The 24,161-nt window shown below is 48.0% G+C and overlaps 2 protein-coding genes across 11 annotated transcripts; one reads left to right on the top strand and one right to left on the bottom strand.

The window, feature by feature from the left end:
• The first annotated feature begins 238 nt into the window (after positions 1 to 238).
• On the top strand, positions 239 to 8,995 carry ZNF414 (zinc finger protein 414). The gene is made up of 8 exons (XM_044685377.1): positions 239 to 478; positions 3,413 to 3,551; positions 3,689 to 3,784; positions 6,859 to 6,966; positions 7,302 to 7,407; positions 7,533 to 7,990; positions 8,152 to 8,202; positions 8,393 to 8,995. Exons 1-8 carry the CDS (start codon positions 239 to 241, stop codon positions 8,698 to 8,700), a joined length of 1,506 nt encoding a protein of 501 aa, XP_044541312.1. The 3' UTR covers positions 8,701 to 8,995.
• A 79-nt stretch (positions 8,996 to 9,074) lies between these two features.
• Positions 9,075 to 13,266, bottom strand: LOC123244378 (acidic leucine-rich nuclear phosphoprotein 32 family member B-like). Of its 10 annotated transcripts, none has more exons than XM_044672907.1 (7): positions 13,096 to 13,266; positions 11,628 to 11,777; positions 11,344 to 11,466; positions 10,795 to 10,963; positions 10,374 to 10,526; positions 9,910 to 9,954; positions 9,075 to 9,512 (listed from the first exon to the last, which is right to left on the bottom strand). In XM_044672907.1, the coding sequence occupies exons 1-7, from the start codon at positions 13,147 to 13,149 to the stop codon at positions 9,451 to 9,453; spliced, it is 756 nt and encodes a 251-aa protein (XP_044528842.1). In that variant the 5' UTR covers positions 13,150 to 13,266; the 3' UTR covers positions 9,075 to 9,450. The 10 variants fall into 10 exon arrangements, with proteins under 10 accessions (XP_044528842.1, XP_044528777.1, XP_044528787.1 ...); XM_044672842.1 differs by having other exon boundaries at positions 9,075 to 9,527; positions 9,910 to 9,967; positions 10,360 to 10,532; positions 10,786 to 10,963; positions 13,096 to 13,253; XM_044672852.1 differs by having other exon boundaries at positions 9,075 to 9,527; positions 9,910 to 9,964; positions 10,360 to 10,532; positions 10,786 to 10,963; positions 13,096 to 13,253.
• Between the last annotated feature and the right edge of the window lie 10,895 nt (positions 13,267 to 24,161).

Raw genomic sequence — 24,161 nt, 5'->3', positions numbered from 1 at the left:
GAGGAGGGTGGCCAATCACACTACATTTGGTTTTATAAGCTCGGACCTCAGTTTCCATTTTCAACTCGGAGGGGAGGGTGGATGATAGATCTGACACCTCCAATAGCGCTAAGACGCAGCCGATGGAGCTCCCCAGGCGACCCAACGGAACCAGGACAAGGCGGCGCGCTAGTCCCTACGCAACGACATACCGTGCGTGCTAGGGCTTCAGGGAAAACGCTACCCGGACGCAGGACGCATGCGTCCCAAGCCAGTCATCAGTCTCCGCCTCAATCTCCATCCCCCTTCGAACTCCTCCCACTTCACCGCCTCGGTGGCCCAGCCCTCTCCCCCATTCCAGGCCCCGCGCGGCCGCGCCTGCTCTCGCGAGAGCCGAGCCTTGGCACAAGATGGCGGCGACGTGAGCGTGTCCCCGCAGCGGGAGGAGCTGCAGCGGGAGCCACAGAACAAAGGCAGCGTGCGGACACGGGGAGGGATGGTGAGCGCGCGCTGGGGCCGGGACCGGGGCTGGGACCCAAATAGGAGGAGGGGATGGAGAAGATCCGCCGCGGAGGGAAAGGGGGATGAGGGGGCGGGGCGCGAAATTGACAGACTGACTGACAGCTGGGGAGACAAGGACAGAGACACGCCCTGCCTGCATTCTTAGCTCCACCCCTCTTCCAGGCCCTGCCCCATCACGTTCCAAATCCCGCCTCTATTCTATGTTCCGCCCCCGCAGAGACTCGCTGCCTCTGCTTAGTGCCGCCCCCTGAGGCCCAAACTCCGCCTCTGTTCTGGGCTCCACCCTCGCATACATAAGGCCTCTATTCTGTGCTTTCCTTCCCCCCACCCCTCCTTAACCACAACCCTGGCACTTCTCCCTCGGAACTCTAGTCTATATCCTGGGCCCGCCCCAGACAGGGTCTTAGTCCAAGACGTTGTCTCTGGCCTTCCCCCCTCTCCCCACTCCGTCAATATCTTAGGTCCCGCTCCCCAGTGTTTCTGTTCGTGTCCTGGGCTCACCCCCTCAATGTTCCAAATCTATCTGTTCTAGGCCTCTCCTTTATTTTAGGCCCCCGCCCGTGCAGATTCTACTTTTGTTTGAGATGTTGTGGAAATTCCCCAGTTTCTTTCTAGATCTCAGTCCTATAAATACTTAACCTCTTTTCTATGCCCCTCCCCTACAGGGTTTGCCTCTTCTGTTGCAAGGCCCTATCCTTCTATAGTCCAACCCAGCCCTTCAGAACCCTGGCTGTTCCAAACTGGTGCTATAGTGAAAGGAGCTCTAGTTCTGGTGAATTCAAACTCTGCCTTTGACAACATCTGGGTGTGACCTTAGGCTGGTCACTTAACCTAAACTCAGTTTGAGTTGGGCCTCAGTTTCCTTACTTATAAAATGAGAGGATTAAACTGTTGAGGACCTTATTCTAGCCCTACCTTTTATACTCTGCTTCAAAATTGCCTTCAACCCATTCTAGGCTGTGCTTTGTCTCAGTCTTTGTTCTTTGCCTGGGCTCTTCCACAGAAACAAACTCTTCCCTGCCCCATATACTTCTAGTCTCTGGTGAGATCTAGGATTTCCCCATGCCCAGTCCATCTACCCTACCCTTACCTTTTGTCTAAGTATCTATTCTAAGGGCAGAAGAGTAATAAGGGTTCTGCAATAGGGGTTAAGTGACTTGCCCAAGGTCACATAGTTAGGAAGGGTCTGAGGCCAAATTTGAATCCAGGACCCCAATTCCAGGCCTGGTGCCACCTCTGTTCCATCTTTTCTATAACTGGAAATAGGCCCTAATCGAGAACTAGTCCTTATCTCCAACTCTGACTCCATTTTTTTTTTAAACCCTTACCTTCCATCTTGGAGTCAATACTGTGTATTGGCTCCAAGGCAGAAGAGTGGTAAGGGTAGGCAATGGAGGTCAAGTGATTTGCCCAGGGTCACACAGCTGGGAAGTGTTTGAGGCCAGATTTGAACCCAGGACCTCCCGTCTCTAGGTCTGGCTCTCAATCCACTGAGCTACCCAGCTGCCCCCCCCCACTCCATTTCTAAGGAAAAGGGGGAAAAAAAAGCAGCAGCATTTGTTAAATCTGATGTGCCAGGTACTGTGCTAAATATCTTGTTTGATTTTCCAAGGCAGCTCATATAGAAATGGACTCCCAGGTGGCATATTGACTTAGAAAACCACATTATATCGATATCTTTACTTTGTGAAACATTTCCCAATTACATTGTAATCTGTTTCAGGCTTCACCCAGGAGTTTTGCAGGCAATTTTGACAACTTTGTCCTAAGAGACTTTAGAATTTGGCAATAGTGTTACTTTTAGAATCAGAAGACCTGGGTTTGAAACCGCTTTTGTCACTAAACTACTTGGGTGACTGTGTTGATTTATTGTCTCTGTACCTTGGTTTCCTCATCTGGAAAATGAAGGAGGGGGTTGGATTAGATGACTTCCAAGATCCTTTTCATCTTTAAGTCTATGATTTAGTGTGACCCATCCCCTCCTCCATTTATAGAGATAATGAAAACAGAGGTGTTTGGTGACTTATCCAAGATCATATAGGTAATAAGTAACAAAATTGGCTTGAAGGCAGATCCTCTGTCATCAAATCCAAGAGTGTTTCCAAAATAGTAGATTATCATTTCTTGCCTTAGTCCAGCCTTCCCCCTAACTCCACTCCACCAACTCCAAATCTCCTGGATCCTAGCTACTTAGGCCAACCTCCAACAACCCCAGCCAGTCTATGGCAACTATGGAATGGCATCAGGTCAATGTGAGCAGACTGAGCCAATCAATATTGTCCTTCTCAGCCCACCTTTCTCTTTCCATTCTTCTTTTCCCCACCTGGGACAGCCTAACTTAACTCTATAGCTAGGCACTACAATGTAGCCCCTGCTTTTTATCCTCTCAGTATACTACTGGAGGTTGGGGTCTACTTTGGACCTGAAGAAGGGGTACCCAGTGACAGCAAGCATTTTCTGGCAGGGAAGCAGAGGTAGGTGGATTCAAAGTCAAGCCATCTAGCATTCGAACCCCAGACTTGCTGGGAGATTTGGCCCAGGTTCGGTTCCTACCACCTTCCCATTCTGTCAAGTGAGGGCATTGGATTTGATGGTCCCTACATTTCTCATCTAGTGCTGTTTTATGACTCCCAGCCTGACATTCTATGGGTGGTTCTAGGCCTAGTCCCCTGGATTGGAGAACGTGAAGGGAGCCTGAGGCAAGGACTAGGACTTCACTAAGGCATTTCTGAACCCAAGTTTCCTTGTTGCTGCTCCCCCTCCTCTGGGTTGGTCTGGGGACAAAAGATTGGTGGAAGGGATGAAGCAAGCAGAGATTTGGGGTTGGGGCGCAGGGGGTGAGGGGAAAGAGGGAAGTTTGAGAGTGAAAGCCCAAGGGCTGACTTTTCCATATCTGATTCATTGCCCTTAGGAGGAGAGTTCTGGGATGGGGCCTGGGGTCCAGGCATGTCCTGCACCATTGCCCTACTCGGACGTCTATGGCAGCCCCAGTCAGAGCCCAGCAACCAAACCAGAGAAGGAGCAGCTGTCTCCAGCCTTCTCAGCGGAGGGTGAGTTGGGGAAGGACCATGGATTGGCATTTAGAAATGGGCTTTTCTTTGTAATCTTCAGGCCCAGGGACCTCCTAGGGAGGACTGTTGGTTTGGTGGGGCAAGGGGTATATAAGGAACCTGTCTTCCCTCTGTAGAATGCAAGCACTCCAGCAGGACCAACACAGGAGGGGGTGTAAACAGCAGCCCCAGTGAGGAGCCACGCCTTCCAAAGCGCAGGCCCCCCTCTTCTGGTGAGGAACTACAGCCTGTGGGGTACAGGGACCAAATGAGAGGGTGATGGGCACACACGTGGAGGCCTGGTAGGGAGTTGTGAAACCAGCTTGGGGTGAGAGAGCACAAGCCATAGCATCTGCCTCCATTATTCTCCTGACACCTCTTCCTCTGGTTACCAGTGCCTGCTCATCACTAATTCCAATGTTCTTTTCTCAAACCTTGTTCTCCTTGACTTATCTGCAGTATTTAACACCGTTGACCATAACTTTGCTTGTCTGACCGCTACTCATTGTGGGGCTTTGCTGGCTGCTCCTTCTTGGAGATGCAAAGCTACCTCTCATAGGTTAAATTGTCACTTCTCTGCAGGTGACACCCCCAACTAATATCTGTATTGCTACAGTCCATATCAAGCTTCTGGTCCACATTTCCAAGATCTTGGTCCACTAAGGGCCTAGGCTCATCTACCAGCTCTGTTCCTTCCTAGCTAGCTATGTGACCATATGCTGATCTCTTACTTCTCTGCGTCTTAATTTCCTCCTCTAAAATGAGAAAGTTGGTGGGCAGCTGGGTGGCTCAATGGTTTGAGAACCAGGCCCAGAGATGGCAGATCCTGGGTTCAGAATTGGCCTCAGACACTTCCTAGCCCTTATGACCCTGGACAAGTCATTTAATCCCAATTTCTAACCCTTACTGCTCTCTTTTGCCTTGGAACCAATACACAGTAAGGAAATGAGGGGCTTGGACTAGATGCTAAGGTCTCTTCTTGTTCCAAATCCTAGAATTCATTTAGGTATTGCTTTGGCAGCTCAAACTCACAGTGTCTGTGACTGAACTTTTGGTCATTTCCCCCCCAGAGCTGTTCCATCATCTGAGAGACAGCAGCATCTCTGTCCTCTCTGATTATCCTCAACCCCTTCTGTCCTTCCACTTAGGGGGTCCTGACCTTTTCGTTGTAATCCCTCTTGCAAATGGCCTTTTTTCATTCCAATTGCTTTTCCCTAAGAAAAAGCACTTACCTCTCTTCAGGAGTCTCCTAACTTGTTTTCCAGCCTTGAGTGACCAAGCTCATGCTAGTGTGGGAGGGTGGAGAAAGGAATCTTTCTAAAGCCCAGCCCTGATCAGACCATACTCAGAACTAGTGATTACCTTAGAGGACATCTAGTTCCCAAAGCCAGGCCAGGAGTCTCATGACCAGTTATTTCTGCTACCCATCCTTTGCTCAGATGCAAGCCTGTAGGTAGCCTGCCTGGCCCAACAGAAAGAGCCTTGGACTGGGTGGGAGTCTGGGTTCTAGTTTCAGGTCTGCCATTTTCCTGATGTGTACAAACAAGTAGACAAATGACTTCTCTTCCTGAGCCTCACTTTCCTTCCGTGGAGGGGGATAGGTGAAGTGAAGCAAGTGTAGAGGGGGCAGTTGAGTGGCCTGAGTGCTCTGCTCCCCTCCAGCTCTGGCCTGTTAGCTGCCCATCTTATCCCCTGGGCACTCCCATTGGGCAGCTGGGCAGAGGGGGTGGGGGATGTGAAAGAATGTCATTAGGAGGAGTGGAGAAAAGCAGCTCTGCCTGAGTGTCTGCCTTTCTAATAATGAATTGAGTCAGGGGGAGGGAGCAGCTGTGTGCCCAGAGAGGTCTCTACATGCCATCTTTGGCACCCGTGCCATTGGTTCACCATCACTGGGCTAGGCAATGAGCATTAAGTGACTTGCCCAGGGTCACGCACCTAGGACATATCTGAGACCAGGTTTGAAATTAGGATCTCCCACCTGTAGGCCTGGCTCTCCATTCACTGAGCCACCTAGCAGCCCCTACTTCCAGTTCTCATGTTGTAGAAAATTCTGTTTCCAGTGATCAGGCAGTCCATCTCAAAGATGGGCTCATCACTGGATAACTAACTGTTAATAAGTCATAGACTCAGCCTTCTTAAAAGGTCCTCCCCCTCTGGTCTTAGTACTTCCTTCTGGAGCGGAGAATGAGATTCCAGCCTTCTTCACAGTAATGGCAGTTTGAGGGCCAACATCATTTACTCCCTAAAGGTTCTCTTTTCCAGATTAGATAACCTCAGTTTGACTAATCTTCCCATGACATAATTTTAAGTCCTTTCTCTAGTCTAGCCACTCACTGTCCCATTACCTTCTTGCCCCAAACCCTTTGGTAGAATCTAAACTTCTGGACCAACATCTTTCTTCAGGCCAGAGTTGTCATTTATTCATTTTCAGTTGTGTCCAACTGTTTGTGACCCCTTTGGGGTTTTCTTGGCAGAGATACTGGAGCACTTTGCCATTTCCTCCTCCAGCTCATTTTCCAGATGAGGAAACTGAGGCCAACAGGATGAAGTGAATTGCCCAGGGCCACATAGGCTGGATTTGAACTGAGGATGATGAGTCTCTTTCAGGTCCAGTGCATTATCCCCTGCTCCTCCTAGCTGTCCCCCAGACAGAGAGGCCACATACTTTCCTTTGCACCTCTGTTCCCAGCCTCTTCTTGGCCTGGAATGCCCACCCTCACTCCTTCCCACCATCTCGATTCCTGTGTCCTTCAAGGCCTTTCATTCAGATCATGAGATTGCTTCTCTGTGGTCTCTAGTCCATTCTGCCAGGCACCTGCTCTTGCAGATAGAGAAGTTTGTGGCTCTCCTCCTCACCCCACAGAAGAGAGAAGAGAGAACAGTGTGAGGAAGACCTGGGCTCAAATCCATTTATTGTGACCTGTTGCAGGCCATTCCGTCTCCAGAGCCTGTACAGCAGGGGTCAGCAACCTTTTTGGCCGTGAGAGCCATAAACGCCACATTTTTTAAAATGTAATTTCGTGAGAGCCGTACAGTGCTCACAGTGCCGCTCCTGTAACAGTGCCTGAAAAAAAATGGACTTTATGGCTCCTGCAGAAAGAGCCATATGTTGCCGACCCCTGCTGTAGAGCCTCACCTGCTCGAGGCTTCGGTGAGATGATGCAGGTCATTCAGCTGGGAGCTCCTTGGAGGCCAGGCCCGGATCCTCCTGAGAGCTTGGCATGTGTGGGTCATGCTGGGGGTCCTCTGCAGTCTAGGGCCTGGCTCGGCGTGGGGAAGTGTGACCACTGCCCGCTTTGTGCCCTAGGGCGACAGTTCCCTTGCTCCAGCTATGGTTGCCGCCTGGCCTTCCCCAACCCTGGGGAACTGGCTCAGCACCTGCACAGTCACTTGCAGCCCACACAGTCCATGGAAGGTAAGCCTGGGGATCAGGGGATGGGGTGGGACTTCCTTCCCAGAATCCTCTCTGCCCTGACGGGGGTGTCCCCTCATGGGGATTCCTAGTCTTGGCTCCCAGTGGGAATGGTTCAGAAGCCTCTCCCTGGAGAGCCAGGAGTGGGACAGAAGGCTAGATTTGGAGTCAAGAGGACCTGGATTCCAGTCCTGGTTCTGTCACCGTCTGGCCTGGGGCAAGCCACCCGCTTGCCAGTTTGTGAACTGATGTCAGGAGGCCTTCTGCTTCTGGAGCTGGGATGTTGGGGCATGCGGGCGGCCCCCAGTGCCACAGCCTCGGGCCCTGTTCCTCCACAGGGAAACTCTTCTACTGCTCCACGGCCAGCTGCGCAGAGAGCTTCCCCAGCATGCAGGAGCTGATGGTCCACACCAAGCTGCACTATAAGCCCAATCGATACTTCAAGTGAGGTCTCTCCCCTCCCCCACTGTCCCTCTGGGCTCTGGGTGGTGGCCTTGGCCCATGTGCTCCAACTCTGGCCGGGCTGTTCCTGCCACCCCCTCAGCCAGCCTCTGTCTCCCCCACCCCAGGTGTGAAAATTGCCTTCTCCGCTTCCGGACGCACCGCTCCCTCTTCAAGCACCTCCATGTCTGCTCCGACCAGTCCCACAGCCCAGCCCCGGCCCCCCAGCCCCCTGCCCTGGAGAAGGAGCTGCCTGATGCTCAGAGACCGGCCGGCCCCAGCCCTGACAAGGCCCCGCTGCTCACGCCGCTGACCCTGCAGCCGGATCCTCTTCCCCGGGGCCCATTCCCACTGCTGGAGGCCTCACTCTACAGCTCTGCCGCTCTGCCCTCCTACTCTGGCCAGGCCTCGGGCTCTGTGCCACCCCCCTTCCTACCCTACCTTGGTCCCTCTCCCTATGGGCTGGCCCCTGGCTCTGGTCCCCAGCGCCTCCGTCCCTTCTTGCCTGCCCAGGCCCAGGGTCTCCCTAGCTCTGGTCCTGGCTCCAGCTCCAACACTAATGCCGCTGTTTGGAAAAAAAATCAGGGTGAGCACAGGGTCCAGAGTCAGCCCTTATGTCCAAGCAGGGGTCCCCCAAGTCATTGCTGTGTATGTTCTCTCCAAGCAGGGACCAGAAGAGGGAGAGGTAGGTAGCAGGTGAGACCATGAGACAACCCTCTCCTGATTCCTTCCTTCCTCCTCCTGCAGGTTCCAGCAATAGCCCCAGAAGGCCTCCGGGGAGCTCTGAAGGACCTTCAGGTCAGTGGCATCCTGGGGGGAAGGGGACACCCTGAGATCTAGGCCCTGTCATTCAGAGAGCCCCAAGTCTGGTAGAGTCCAGATTGCTCAACTTTCCTCAGGAAGGTGACCCAAGTTAGGACTTAAACTTACCCAAGTGCAGCCCAGGATTGTGTAAGCCCCCTCTGAAGACCTCCTCCTTCCTTGCCAGGCCACTCTTCTACCAGCCGAATCGTATGGGAGCACACCAGGGGCCGCTACACCTGCATGCAGTGCCCCTTCTCCACTGCCTCCAGGCCAGCCATGACCCTTCACTTGGAGGATCATCGCAAGACTCCGCCCCCTGCACCACCCCCACAGCCACCATCACCCTCCACACCCCCTCAGCTAGAGGCTCAGGGGGGTACAGTCTGGCCACTGGAACCTAGTCCAGGATCATCAAGCGGGCCTCCTTTACTCACAACTCAGTCACCCAGGGCCCAGGGCCCCTCAGGCTCAGGGGAGGACTGGGATTTCTAGGGCTGCCTCCCCCCCCCAACAAGGCACCCCCTGAGGTATGGAGCCACTGGCTGCCAGGCAGACTTTGCAGGTGGCTACAGAGACGGTCCACTCTCAGAGGCCCAGGCCCTGGTGACTGCAGGGGGTAGGGAGGTAGAAAACTATTTTTATAAATAACTTAAATGTTGCATTGGAACTCTGGGTCCAGTTGACCTGGCATGGCCCAGGCTCAGCTGGGGTGAGGATAATAAAACAGTTGTATAGGAAGAATTGGCCTGTCTAAGGATATGGGGGTCCAAGAGTCATTGGGGTGGGGCCTGGGGCCCTTGTAGTCAACAGTGGATAACTCAGGGCCCGCTCCCTCCCAACCCAATCACTATTTGCACTAGACAAAATAAAAAAACTCCAGTTTTTATTTATTTAAAAAGACCAATAAGAGGGAAGAGGGAGGGGGCTGCAAGGTTTATCCTGAGAAAGTGCCAGAGCCCCTGCCCCTTCGGGGCCCAGGCAGGGCATGGGACATGGTTTTCTTGGAAACAAAGATTTAGAAAGAATTCCAACAAATTGTTGCACAAAACACCCCTGAAAACGGAGAGAACCTTTGGTCACCAAATCCCCTGGCCAAGCAGTGCCTGTTGAGCCCCTTCTGGAAGAGAACAGACCCCAGAGCCAGCAGTGCCCAGGGCTGGGGGAGCAAAGGGCAAGGGCAAGCTGGCAGAGTCCATCCACAAGCCACTGCTCACTCCCTGACAGCAGGGCAGGGCAGCTGGCTCAGTCCTCCTCGTCATCCTCACTGTCCTCACCCTCATCATCTGTGGCTCGCTTCCTTTTCTCTCCATGCTGGGGTTCTGAAGCCAGAGAAGTCAGGGTCAGTGGAGTAAGGAAGAGAAAGACCCCAGAGAAGAGGGACCAGCACAAGTGTCCAGAGGCCCCCAGGCCAACCAGCAACCTCCCACCAAAGGTTCTAGAATTCAGAGTAAATTCATCAGGGTTGGGGCTGGAATGAAGAACAATGCAGGAAGGGCCAGGCCTGGTCAGTGGGCATGGGCAAGGGGTGTGGTTGACTAGAGCTGCCCCACCCAGGGCTACTGGAATTTTTAGCTCCCTCTCAGGAACCAAGCCCGTGGCAACTTATGGGGGGGAAAGACAAAGCCACCATTTCTGGGCCCTTCACTTGTTCCCTATTAGGGGATAGAATCTAGAATGTGGTTCCAGAGGATTGAGACTCACCTTCTCCCTCCTCTTCTTCATCTTCTTCCCCATCATCATCTTCATCTTCCTCATTCTCCTGAAGGGTTGGGTAAGATAGGGAAGATTGAATTTAAGAACAAGGGGAGCTAGCCTGACACCCTCATCATGGTACAAATGAGGAAATCAAAGACCTTAGAGGAGTAGAGACTGGCCAATGGTTACAAAGGAAAGAAGGGACAGAAAGAGAATTCAAACCCAAGTCTTCAGATTTCTCCTCCACCCCCATCAGGAACCCTCTTGATGGAAGTGAAATCTAGTGGAATGAACCTTAGATTGGGAACGGCCTTTGACTAAAAACCATGACCAATCCCAGACTTGATGCTCACCTTCTCTCTTAGGTTATAGCATCTCTGATGGGGGAGGACATAAGCTCTGTACTCTGATCTTCTCAGGGGAAAAAAGACAACAAAGGGTCAACTTGTTCCTTACCTCATCCTCTATGCCATCTTCCTCCTCCTCCTCTTCTTCCTCTTCATCCTCCTCCTCCTCTCCATCAACATCTTCATCCTCATCTTCATCCTCATCATCCTCGTCATCCTCATCATCAATGACATCCTCATCAAGCTCCTCTTCTTCTTCCTCCTCCTCCTCCTCCTCTTCACCTATCACTAACAATAAAAAGTTCATGACCAAATAACCCAGGCCCAAGAGTTTGCCCAACTTGGGCTTCCTGCCCCAAACAGGTGAACATGGCTTATTGCTGTGCCTTGATTTCCTCATTTATGCAGTGGGGAGGTCCATCCTCACTGACAGCAAAGACCAGAATAGTTCCACTTGAATTTGGGAGTTCACCTCAAGATGGAAGAAAGCCAACTCTTGACAGACCCTCACCTTCCCCATTCTCCCCGCAAACACTATCCAGGCCTTCCCTATCAGCCTCAGGGTCAGAGTCTGGAGCTTCTTTGTCATCGGCACTGTAGCCATCGAGGTAGGTGAGCTGGGGCAAGAGGTCAAATACGCTCTCCCGGTAGCTCATCAACATGGTTACATCGCAGTTAAAAAGGTCCAGGCTCTTGAGGTTAGGCAGTTTTTTCTACAAGAAACAAGGAGAAAATGTCAGAACCCAAGCCTTGATCTCATCCCACCCTGGCCCCAATGCTATTTGAGAATCTTGTCCTATCTCCATCTTTGCCAAGGGTACCCGAGAGTCTGGAACATCCCAGGAAAACTATGCTACCTCTGCAAGGCAGGCAAAGAGGTCCTCAAAGGTACTCAGAAAATGGAATGAATAAATTGGGGTAGAGAAAGGACTAGATTATATTTACCATTCAGTTGGGGAAAAAAAAAACACTTTAGCCCCATACTATGTGTGTAATAAGCAACCCACCCTGGGGAAGTCCAAATTTAGATAAGGAACAGTCTCTGCCCTCAGAAAGCACAATCTATTAAGGGTTCAAGTCCAGGCAGCCTCACCAGGGGCTCCAGTGTGTTGATGTCCTTGATTTTGTTCCTACTGAGGTTTAACTGGGCCAGACTGGGTGTTCGCTCCGCCAGGACCTCCAGGCCTCCAGAGATGTGGTTATCACTGAGGTCCAACTGTAGGGCCCAGGCAGAAAAGGGTAGGGAGAGTCAGGGGCCCAGGCCTCAGCCAGACATTCATCTGTATTCCCTGGCTCCCCCTCCAACCCCTGCTCCCATGCTTAAGGGCTTCCCAATGGCTGCCAGCTCCAACCCCCAAGTTCTCTCCACCCTATCACCTTTCGCAGCCGGGAAAGCTTGGGAAGGTTGGCCAAAGACACAAGGCTGATGTTGATCATGCTGAGAAACTCAAGGTTTTCAAATTCTGAAGACAGGCCCCCAATCTTGCCATCATCTGAGGAGCAGTTATCCAAGACCAGATCCTTCACCTGGGGGCGGGCAACAAGGGCTCGCTGGGTTACCTCTCAAATGGCCAGTCTGGGCCTCACCCCCCACCCCGCACAGTCCGGGGGCAATCCCACTTCTGCTCCCCACTGGGCCCCATGACCACCGCCGCCCCCCCTCTCCCGAACTGCCAGTATAACTTGACTTGACACTCCCTTAATGATCCCCCAAGCAGCCCAGCTCTTGTCACCCCAGGCCCTGGCTCGGCCCATCCTTCCCTTAGGTCATTCTGGGCTCCAGTCCACACATCCTGGCTCAGCTTAGTCCCTGTGACTCCAGAGAAACCAGGCCCTTTAGGCCCCTGGAAGGAGAGGGGACCCTAAAGCCTAACTTTCTCTTCTCTAAAGGAGGGAATCCTTCCGCTTCAAGCTTTGGACCCTGAACCCGAGCCCGCTTGTTCCGAAGCCCAAAGGCTCAGAATTTCTACACGGAAAGCCTGGGGGTGGGGAGGCGGCAAGCTTTACTGGAGGAAAAACTGAATATGGCTCCTTCCTCGGCTCTTCCGAGCTACCCTCGTCCCAGCCGCAGTCCTTCCGACTCTGGGACCCTCCACCTTCCCTCCTACCTGCGAGCCAGGGCCCACGTGCAGCGTCCTTCCGCTGAAAGGGCTCAGTGCTGCCTGCGGGCAGCCCCAGCGGGGTCCTGGCGCCATCCCCGACCTCCTAGATCCGCTCGGGCCCGCACGGACCGGTCCTTAAAGCCTGTATTCCCAAACTCCGGTCCCGACCAAGGCTTTCTAACCCCACATCCTGGCTCTGGACTTCCTAGTACGTAACTCGGGCCCTCAGCACCAAAGCCCGGGATCTCCTAGCGCACTCCAGACCCCACGCCTTCAACCCCAAAGCCCGAATTCTCCTGGGACACTCCGGACCCCGAGCCATGATCCCTAAAGCCCGGGGTCTCCTTAGAGCACTCCGGACCCCGGGCCCGCTGGGCCTTCAATGGCAAAAACCGGGCTCTCCAAGCGCACGTCCGGGTCGGCCTCCTTCCCAGGCCCCACATCTCGATCCCGCGCACGCAAAGCCCACATTCCCGGCCTCCAGGGGTCCATGTGCCGGGCCCTAAAGGCCACGTCCCCGGATCTCGGCACCCGCACTCCCCGGCCTCCCCTCCCGGGCCTTCGGCGCCAGCACCGCCGGTCTCCGTGAGGGGCCTTGGAGGCCACGTCTTCGGATTCCGGCGCCCCAGGCCCGGGCTCTAGTCCGAGCCGGCCAGCTTGCCCTGGCTGCGGCCCCCGCGCGGCTGCCCACGTGCGGCGCCCCCAACCCCGGGCCCACGTGCTCCGGCCCGCGCGGGCCTCACCTCCCCCGGCTTCCTGTTCCGCAGCTCCAGCGTAAGCCGCTTCTTGATGTCCATGGCCGCGCAGCCCGAGCCCAGCCCAGCCAGGGAGCCCCGAGAGCCCCGAGAGCCGCCGCCGCCGGGGAGACCGCCAGGAAGGCGCCAAAGGCACACAAAGGGGCGGGGGGAGGAGATCGCGCCCCCGAGGTCCCCGGAGCGCGCTCCCGGGCGGCCCAGACTATCCCCAGCACGCCCTCTGTCGGCCCCAGAGCGCTAAAATCCACCCCCCACCGCGTGGCCCCGCCTTTTGAAGCGCGCGGTCCCTCCCCCACAGCGCTAGTGCCGGTGGCCCGAGGGTGACCCCAGAGCGCCCTCTGCCGGCCCCACAGAGTAGCCCCGCCTATGCCGGCGCACGTTCCCGTCTCCACGGCGCCCTCTTTCGCCTGGGAGCATCAATACCCAGCCCCGCTCGGTCGCGAAGCCCCGCCTGTCAGCGCGTGACTCCGCCAATCCTAGCGCGCCTCGCCCCGTGGCTCCTCCTGCCGACCGTGGAGTGTCCCCACGTTTTCTGCCGCGACTTAACCCCTAGGAGGCTGAGCCTAGAAAGCTTCCCTCTCTTTCTGGCCTGCTGGGGCAGGAAACTGGCCTCCACACGCCCCCTGCTGGCCGAGAAACGCAGCCCCTCTGTCACCAAGACGCCCCCTGCCGGCGGAGCCTGGAGCCCCATTCTGCTCTCCCACCCCAATTCCGAAGAGGTTCCTGCAGCCCTGTCCAGCCCAGCTTGTCCCTAAGGGCCTTTTCGGACCGGGTCCTCATGCCTGGGACGGAGAAGGAAAAGCAGGGTCTGGGGCTCAACCCCGCAGCCGCGCCGTTTCCCCACCTTGTACCCCAAGACCCAATACCCCTGGGCTCCCTTGGGGCAGTGGGTTATTAGACAGGCAGAGACTGGCAAGAGAACCTGCCTTCCTGGACTCTTTCATTCCCTGGTGAAGAAACCTCTGCTATCCATGCAAGCCTTACGCCTGAAATGCCTTGTTCAGCGTCACATTGCCGATATGTAGCTGTCAACATGGAAGCTAGAACCCAGGTCTTCTTGGCTTTGAGACCAACCCTCTCCCCCTCTTCTCCAGCAGCCTTCCCCAGCCACTGCTGTCCTTATGCCTAGCTTTCTTTCTTAACTCTTACTTTCAGTCTTAGTAACAAGGGCTAGGCAAATGATGTTAAGTGACTGGCCCAGGGTCACACAGCTAGGAAGTATCTGAGCTAACATTTGAACTCGGGTCCTCTCCATTCCAGGCCTGATGCTTTTAACACTGTGCCACTTAGCGCATTTCCCTGTTGGAATGTAAGCCCCTTGAAAAGTAGGAATCATCTTGGTTTCTTGTATTATTTCCCTAGCACTTAACACACTGCCTGGCATATAATAGATGCTTAATATATTCCCTTTCAGGGCAGCTGGGGATAGAGAGCCTGGCCTAGAGGTGGGAAGTCCTGGGTTCAAATATGACCTCAGACACTTGCTAGCTGTGTGGCCTTGGGCAAGTCACTTAATCTCCATTGTCTGTCTCTGACCACTCTTCTGCCTTAGAAAACACAGTATGGATTCTAAGACAGAAGATAAGGTTGGGGGTTTTTTTTGTTTGTTTGTTTTGTTTTGTTTTAAATGCTCTATCCATTGTTTTAGATATTCCTACCTATCTGTTATCATTTGTTGCTTTTTAGAGTATCCTGATTCTTTGGCAGGTAGGTCGTCCAGTGGATAGAATGCTAGACCTGAAGTCAGGAAGACCTTAGTTCAAATGCTGCCTTAGAGAATTGTTACCTAGGTGACCTTGGGACATCAGTTTTTTTTTAACCCTTAATTTCTGTGTATTGGTTCCTACCTGGAAGAGTGGTAAGGGTGGGCAATAGGGGTCAAGTGACTTGCCCAGGATCACATAGCTGGGAAGTGTCTGAGGCTGGATTTGAACCTAGGACCTCCTGTCTCTAGGCCTGACTCTCAATCCACTGAGCTACCCAGCTGCCCCGCCTAGGTGACCTTGGGCAAGTCACTTAATATCTCTTTTCTCATCTAAAATGGGTACGATGATAGCACCTATCTCTTAGGGTTGCTGTGAAGATCAACTGAAACAATATTTATAAAGCCATTGTTGGGATTATTGATGGAACCTAGAGAAACGAAGAGGTAGATGTCGGTGGTCTTCCTACCTCCAAGACCATCATGACTAGCCATTGCACTCCTCTGCTTCTTCGTGCCACTCTCCCTCTTCAGGTACGGTCCTCTTTCTCTCTTCTCTCCAGGCTCCTGTCCTATGTTCCATGACCAAGTGAGGATGGAGATCTCTTGGTGGTAGAAGTCTCCCTCATGACCATTCATGGTTGGACAAGGGGTTGATCAGTAATCAGTCAATGAGTATTTTTAAAGTCCTCAGTATGTGCCAAGCCTTGTGCTGAGTGAGTTCTGTGGAAACAACAAAAAAAAGTTTATATTCTATCAAAGGAAGTAACCTGTGAGTACATACACACCCAGGTATATATGCATGTGTGTACGTATATATGAAATAAAATAATACAAGGTGCTTTCCAGGGTGGAAGGAGGAAGGAGAGACAAAGGCATGAGGGAAACTGGAGGGATCAGGAAAGGCTTTCTGTGGGAAATGGTGTCTGAGCTGGGATAAGAAAATTAGGCATGCTAAGAGGCAGACCCCAGAGGAAGAGGACGGAAGGCCATAGGGGATTGCTAGTTCAAAGGCATGGAGATGAGAGATGTCTTATGGGGGAGGAAGAGCAAAAAGGTCCAACAGGCACGAGAGCAATGTCTATTCAATCAAGAAAGCTTTGTCAAAGTCTGGTTGTAAAGGACTTTAATTTGGGTCCATTGTAAAGCATTGGTTTCTCCCTGATAATCCTGTCTAGAACCCCTCATTTTCTTTGTTGTCCTTGTAAAGCCAATCAACTCTGCTCCCTGTCCTCAGTCCCCTAAACGGTACATAAGTCCCCCAAATTCTGTCAGCTGATTGGTGTTCCCAGGGGTCTGCAGCCAGGATAGCCAGAGTCTCAGGCTCTGTGTGGGTTTGTGGCGTACAAGCTCATGTGGTTTTTCTGACTATTTAATAGTTCTGTGTTTTTTCCAGCTCAACACCCTTAAAAGCTGTATTTTAATTTACTTGCTGAGATAATAGTGGCTCCAAACCCCTTGAATTTCCCTAGGAACATCTCTGTCTCCTCCAATGCCCCTGAACCCTGACAGTTTCCTGGGGAAGCCTCTGAAGGGTCAACAGAGTATAGGGCTGGGAATCAAGAGATTCCATTCTACTTCCAGCTCTGTTGCACTGGACAAATGCCTTCCCCTCTCTGGACCTCAGTTTCCTTATTAGGAACATTGGGGCCAATGGCCTTCTGGGTCTGAAATTTTAACATTTTATGACCCCATTGCCAAGAATCTAGGGGGCCACTGTGAGGAATGAGCATGATCTTAGTTGAGTCAGATCTCCTCAGTCAGGGACTGGTCATGGGTTGGCAGGTCCAACATTCAAACACAGAAGGAAGTCTTTGGTAGGTGATTTGGGGTGATTTGGCTAGACGCTAGAGCTTCTTCTAGGACTAGAAACTCAAGGACTCATTCCCTCCTCTAGTGTTTGGAGGATTCAGTTCCTGCTCTCCCAGAGACAGGAGAGTTTAGGTTAGGCTCAATAAACCCTTAGCCTTGGTCCCAGGCCCATTTCTCCTGGAGCCCAGCAATACACTTCAATCTCCCTCTGCTAGGCGGCAACATAGTACACAGAGGAATGGACCTGGAGTCAAGAAGACCCGAGTTCAAATGCAGCTTCAGACATTTACTAACTGTGGGACCCTGAGCAGGTCACAGTTTTCTCAGCTTTAAAATGGGGAAAATAACCAATGTCTCCTACCATACTCTAGGATAAAGTAAAAAGTGGATGTTTGATCTAGAAATAAAGGGTGATGCCATAGGCAAATCAGAGAAATATGGAAAAGTTTACCTATCAGACTTATGGACAAGGGAAGAATTTATGACCAAACAAGACATAGAGAACATTACAAAAATTAAATAGATAATTTTGATTACATTAAATTAAATTACATTACATTTGATTACATTAAATTAAAACTGTTTTGCAAATGCAAAACCAAGATTAGAAGGAAAACAGGAAATTTGGAAAAAATATTTTATAGCAAGTGTCTCCAACACTTTTGAGTCTCAAATTCTCACCCTCTTACCTCTCTCACTGGAGCTGGGAAGCCATCTGATGCAGATTTTACACGTATAATAATCATGTAAAGCATTTCCCCATATTAATCCTTTTGTGGAAGGAAACTTGAGCAAAAAAAAATTAAGATAATATGGAAATAGGTCTTGATCAATGACTTGTAAAACCCAGGGGAATTACTTGCTGGCTGATGGGGGCAGGGGGAAGAAAGGGAGAGAAAGAACATAAATCATGTAACCATGGAAAAATATTCTAAATCAATTAATTAAATAAACATTTTCAATAAAAAAATTAAAAATTAAAAAAAATTAAGAAAGTGAAAAAAGTTAGCTTTGGTCCGGATTCAGTTCTTTCTCTGGAAGGAGATGGCATTTTTTTTTATCATGATTTCTTTGACATTCTTTTGGACCACTGTATTGCTAGGGTTAGCCAAGTTATTCACAGTTTTTGTGAGTATTCTTGTCACTGTGTACAATGTTCTCCTGGTTCTGCTTATTTCACTGTGCTTCAGTTCTTATAAATCTTTCCAGGTTTTTCTGAGCTCCTCCTGCTTGACATTTCCTACAGCACAAAAGTATTCCATTACAATCATATACTATAACTTAGTCATTCTCCAATTCTTTGCTCCCACAAAAAAAGCTGCTTTAAATATTTTTGTACATATAGGTCCTTCCCCCTCCCCCCCCTTTTTTTTTTATCTCTTTGGAATACAAACCTAGTAAGAGTATTGCTGGGTCAAAGGGAATATACTGTTTTTTAAAAGCCTTTTGGGCATAGATGCAAATTGCTCTCCAGAATGGTTGAACCAGTTCACAACTCCCTCAACAGTGCATAAAAATATAAACAGGAAAGAGAAATCAAGGCATTCAATAAGATTAAACTTCCTACATCCCTATATGTTTATATTTTTATGCTTCTTTTGAGTCTTGTATTTGAGAGTCAAATTTTCCATTCAGTTCTGGTATTTTCATCAGAAATATTACAAAGTCCTCTATTTCATCAAATATCATTTTTTTCCCCTTGAAGGATTATGCTCAGCTTTGATTCTTGGAACACTGCATATTCTTTGATCCTGTAATACCACTACTGGGTCTGTATACCAAAAAGATCATAAAAAAGAGGAAAGGACCTACTTGCACAAAAATACTTATAGCAGTTCTTTTTGTGATGGCAAAGAATTTGGAAATTGAGGGCATGCCCATCAATTGGGGAATGGCTGAACAAACTGGGGCACATGTTGGTGACATAATACTATTGTGCTATAAGAAATGATAAGCAGGATGATTTAATGATGCAGAGCAAAATAAGCAGAACCAGGAGAACATTATACACAGTAACAGCAATATTGTGGAATGATCAACAGGGAAAGACCTAACTACTTTCAGCAATGTAATGATCTGGGACAATTCTGAAAGACTTATGACAAAAAGTGCTATCCACCTTCAGAGAAAGAACTGTTGAATCTGAAGGATTAAAGAATTCTTCAGAAGAATCTGAAGAAGTTTCAGCTGAAACTGAAAGAATCAGAGGCAGATCAAAGCATACTATCTTTCATTTTATTTACAGTTTTATTTTGGGGTTTGGGTTTTGTAAGAGTATTATCTTTCAACAGTGACCAATATGGAAGTATGTTTTGCATGATAATTTATGTTTAATCCACATCAAATTGCCTACCATTTCCTACAGGGAAGGGAAGGGAAGGAGGGAGACAATTTGGATCTTATAATTTTGGAAAACTTATGTTAAAAATTATTATTACATGTAATTGGGAAAAGAAAATATCTCTGAATAAAAAAAAAATCCTGGTTGAAATCCTAGCTCTTTGCTCCCTGGAATATCACATTCTTGACTATGGATTCATGATACCTGAATTATTTCCTTTTGGCTGTTTGCAATTTTTTCTCCTTAACCTTCAAGTCCTGGAATTTGGCTATAATATTCCTGGGAGTTATCCTTTTGAGATCTCTTTCAAGAGGTGATTGATGGATTCTTTCAATTTCTATTTTACTCTCTGTTCCAAGCACTGTTCCAAGCTTCAAGTTCTTTGTGTAACTGTCTTCAGAACTAGCTGTGGGAATCTATCTGCTTTCAGTTCTTCCAGGGTAGTATGATGTAAGGTGAGGTAAGTTTAATACTCTCTTGGCCTATCTGGGAGCATTCTTTTTTTTTTTTTTTTTTCCCCGCCTTGGAACTATGATAGGGACCCCTGCTCTCCTGTGGCCACACGCATTGGTGTGTGCTAGTCCTCCTCCTCACCCTGAGACCAAGAACCAGGACTGTGACCTGGATCTGTGTATTGGTAATGCAATAAGAGTCTTGCACCCAGGACCAGCAAAGGGACTCCTGTGATCTCCTTCTGAACAATTGTCCCACTCCCCTTCCATCTGTGGCTGAGAGTGTTTCTTTTGCTGTTTGCTCATTTTCCCAGACTGTGTGTGTGTGTGTGTGTAATGGTAATTCTGAAAACTGCTTGCTGATTGTCTCCTCTGCTGCTGGCTTGCAGAGATTAGCACTGTGAGCTGTTTTGCTCTGGGGTTAGATCTTCACCACAGCAGTGCAGACTTGAAAGGGCCCAGTGCTATGGACTTCTGGGGCTCACTGCAGGCTGGTGCCAGGGCTGGGGACTTCAAGGGGTGGGTCTGAGGTACTCTTATGTTGGCGTAGCCTGCTTCCCCAGATCCCTAAGTTAGCCTATACCCAGTCTTGGAACCTACTGCAGTAGGCATGGGGGTGATTGGCCAGCATTCCTCTGTGTGCAGTTTTGCTTCCCATTCCCACTTGTCCTTTGAAAATCAACTTTCTCTGCCTGCTTTTCAAATTGTGTTCAGTGGGAAAGCCCCCTCACTTCATCTTGGTTTTTGGCTCCTGTTGCTTTGAAGTGCCCTTTAAAGATTGGTTTGGAAGGATCTTCAGAGTGATTTCAGCTTTCACTGCTACTAAGCCACCATCTTGTCCCTCTGATGGCTTCAAGTTGTTTTGGGTTGAAAAATTATTTCACTCCATCTTTTTGTGTGTTGTGCTGCTCCAGAATTCATTTTTGAGGTGTTATATCATAGTTTTTTGGAGGGTAATTTGGTAAAAGTCAGGTAAATTTGTGTACTTTCTTTTCTATCATCTTGGCTCCCCCATTTCTTTAATATTTAGAGAAATGAGCCAAATTTATAAGAATACAAAGCACTGCACAAGTGAAAAATGGTCAAACGATATGTATGAAGAGGTAATTCTCAGATAAAGAAATTAAAACTATATTTTGATACGAAAATCATATGAAAAAATTCTCCACATCACTATTGATAAGAGAAATGCAAATTAAAACAACTCTGAGATACCAACTCTCAGTTTGGTTAACATGACCAAAAAGGAAAATGATAAATGTTGGAGAGGATGTGGGAAAACTAAGACACTGATACACCATTGGTGGTACTGTGAACTGAAACAAATCATTCTGGAGAGCAATATGGAACCATGCTCAAAGGGCCAAAAACTATGCATACCCTTTGACCCAACAATAACACTACTGGATCTGTATCCAAAGAGATCAGAGATAAGGGGAAAGGATCTACCTATACCAAAATATTTTTAGTAGCTTTTTTTGTAATGGCAAAGAATTGGAAACTGAGGGGGTGTACATCATTTGGGGCACGGCTGAACAAGTTATGGTATATGATTGTAATGGAATACTCTTGTGCTATAATGATAAGCAATGATGAACAGGATGAGTTCAGAAAAACCTGGAAAGACTTATATGAACTGGTACAAAATGAAGTAAGTAGAATCAGGAGAACAATGTATACAGTAACAGAAAAATTATACGATGAAGAACTGTGAAGCAAAGCAAGTTCCCAAGATATCCACAAGGGACCTATTGTTATCCACAGCTGAAGAAGGAACTATTGTAAGTTTGATTGTAGACCACATATGCCATCTTCCATTTTATTTCCTTCATGAGTTTTTTATTGTATGTGTGATACTTATGCTCTGCATGAGCAATATGAAAATACGCATTCTGTGAAATCATTGATATAACCTATATCAGACCATTTTGCTGCCACTGGGAGAGGGGAGGAAAAGAGGGAGGAAGGGAGGAAGAAAATCTGAATTGTAAAATGTCAGAAAACAATTGTTAAGAATTGTTTCTATTTAATTGTAATGAATAACTTTTTTTAAATAGGTATATTGATAACACCTGCTATTATTATTATTGCTACCAAGATCAAATGAGATAATATTTGTAAAATACTTAGCAAAAAGTCAGTGCTATATACATGCATGTTCCCTTCCCTTTATTCCACTTTACAGAGCTAAGACTCTGGTGGTGACAACAGTGTCAACACAGCCCCAACCTCCTATAAAAGACTTCTCCTAATTCTCTTTAGTTCCTTTCTTCCTACCTTACCCATCATGCTTATTTTATATGATCATTGTGTTGTATACTGGCTGTGTATATAACCTTGTGCAAATCACTTAGCCCCTCGGCAATTGCCTAAGACTAAATTGCTCAAGTCACAGATTTGCATTGATAGAAGTAGTTTTATTACCTGGAATTTTCTACACTGATTAAATCACAGGTCCAGAGAAAATGAGGAGTATGTATATACATAAAAAATAAATTTCATACATACACTAATTTTTTAAAATTTTTTGAAAGTTTTATTTAATTAATTAATTTAGAACATTTTTCCATGGTTATAGGATTCATGTTCTATCTCTCCCATCCCTCCAGCCCCCTTCCATAGCCAACACACAATTCCCCTGGGTTTTACATGTGTCATGGATCAAGACCTATTTCCATATTATTAATATTTGCACTAGGGTGATTGTTTAGAGTCAATATCCCCATCAACCCATGTGATACAGTAGTTGTTTTTCTTCTGTTTCTGCTCCCACAGTTCTTTCTCTGGATGAGGATAGTGTTCTTTCTCTTAAGTCCCTGAGAGTTGTCCTGGATCATTGCATTGCTGCTAGTAGAGAAGTCCATTACATTGGATTGTACCACAGTGTATCAGTCTCTGTGCATACATACACTAATTTAAAAAAAAATCTACCCAATTATTTTAACAGGGTGTGACATACCTATCTGTGGATTTCAGGCTCATTGAGGGCAGGCACTACTTAATTGTATTTCTTGTACATGCACATAGAAGGTGCTTAATGAAAGCTTGGAGAAGGAAATGAATGAATTAATGTTAAGACACTGAAAGAGAAGATCAAAAGATTAGAGAATAAACAAATATAGAAAATTGAGTCAATTCCAATGAAAAAGAAAGTGGACAAACAATTCTCTTCAAAAGAATGGAAAACTTTAAACAATCATATGAAAGACTGTTCCAAATCACTTATGGTAAGAGAAATGCAATGAAAACAACTCTGAAATTTTATTGACTGGCAATTGGCAAAGATCACAAAAGACTGGAATGGTCAGTGTTGGAGAGGTTTTGGAAAGACAGGTGCCCTTATACCCTGTTGTGGATGTGTAAATTGATTAAACTATTGGGGAAAGCAATTTGAAATTGTGTTTTAAAAAAAGTAGTCACTAACCCGTTCATTCCCTTTGAACCACAGTTCCCACTGGTAGGCATAGATATATCCCCAAAAGGTCACAGGCAGAAAGAAAAGCCCCAAATGCATTCTCACATTTATAGCAGTACTTTACTATAGTATCAAAGAACTGGAAACAAAAGATCTAGTGATCGGGGAATGGATAAACCAATTGTGTTGCACAGATGGGATGGAATGTTGGTGTACTGTAAAAAATGAATTCAGAGAAGCATTGGAAAAAGTTCACTCCTGCAAAATGGAGCAGGAAAACAATACACACAATGATTGTTATGATGTATATGTAATAACAAAAATGAAACTCAGTGCTATGTTATTCTTTTACAAACCCTTACCTTCCATCTTAGAATCAATACTGCTTATTGGTTGCAAGGCAGAAGAGCAATAAGGCTAGGCAATGAAGATGAAGTGACTTGCCCAAGGTCACATAGCTAAGAAGTATCAGAGGCCAAATTTGAACTCAGAGCTTCCCATCTGGGGCTTGCCTCTCAATCAACTGAGCCACCCAGCTGCCCCTTATTGTTATGTAATTTTAAGGACAAAAGTTGGCTCAATAAATAGGTGAGAATGTGCATTTCTTCTCCCTCCCATTTTTGCAAAGATGGGAGAATTTGGGTACAGAAACTATATATATTGTCAGTCTTGATCAATGCTTCAGTTGATTTTACTAGATGGTTTTGTTTGTTGCTTTTTCAAAAGTCTTTGTAACAAGCATTGAGGATGGGGTAGGGATTTATTTGGAAATAAAGGTGATATAAAATATAAAATTTAAAAAAAGACCCATATGCATCAAAATATTCCCAATACGCTATTTGTGGTAGCAAAAAAAAAGTTTAGAAAGTCACACTTGAGGAATGACTAAGAAGACTGTGGTATATGAATGCCAGGGATTATTAGTATTATGCATATGAAGAATTAAGAAAAGAATGGGAGAGGTAGAAAAAGAAACACCATTTAAAATCACCCTAGGTAATATAAAATACTTAGGAATCTATCTACCAAAACAAACACAGGAATTATACAAAAACAACTACAAAACACTTTCCAAACAATTAAAACTAGATCTAAACAATTGGAAAAACATTGATTGCTCATGGGTAGGATGAGCTAACATAATAAAAATGACCATTCTACCCAAATTAATTTACCTATTTAGTGCCATACCTATCAAATTACTAAAAAACTTTTTTACTGAATTAGGAAAAACTATAACAAAGTTCATTTGGAATAACAAAAGATCAAGACTATCAAGGGAAATAATGAAAAAAGAGTGAAGGAAGGGGGCCTAGCAGTACCAGATATTAA

The sequence above is a fragment of the Gracilinanus agilis genome, chromosome 1 (genome assembly GCF_016433145.1).
Source record: "Gracilinanus agilis isolate LMUSP501 chromosome 1, AgileGrace, whole genome shotgun sequence".
NCBI classification, from domain to species: domain Eukaryota; kingdom Metazoa; phylum Chordata; class Mammalia; order Didelphimorphia; family Didelphidae; genus Gracilinanus; species Gracilinanus agilis.
This window is presented reverse-complemented; position numbering and strand designations above follow the sequence as displayed.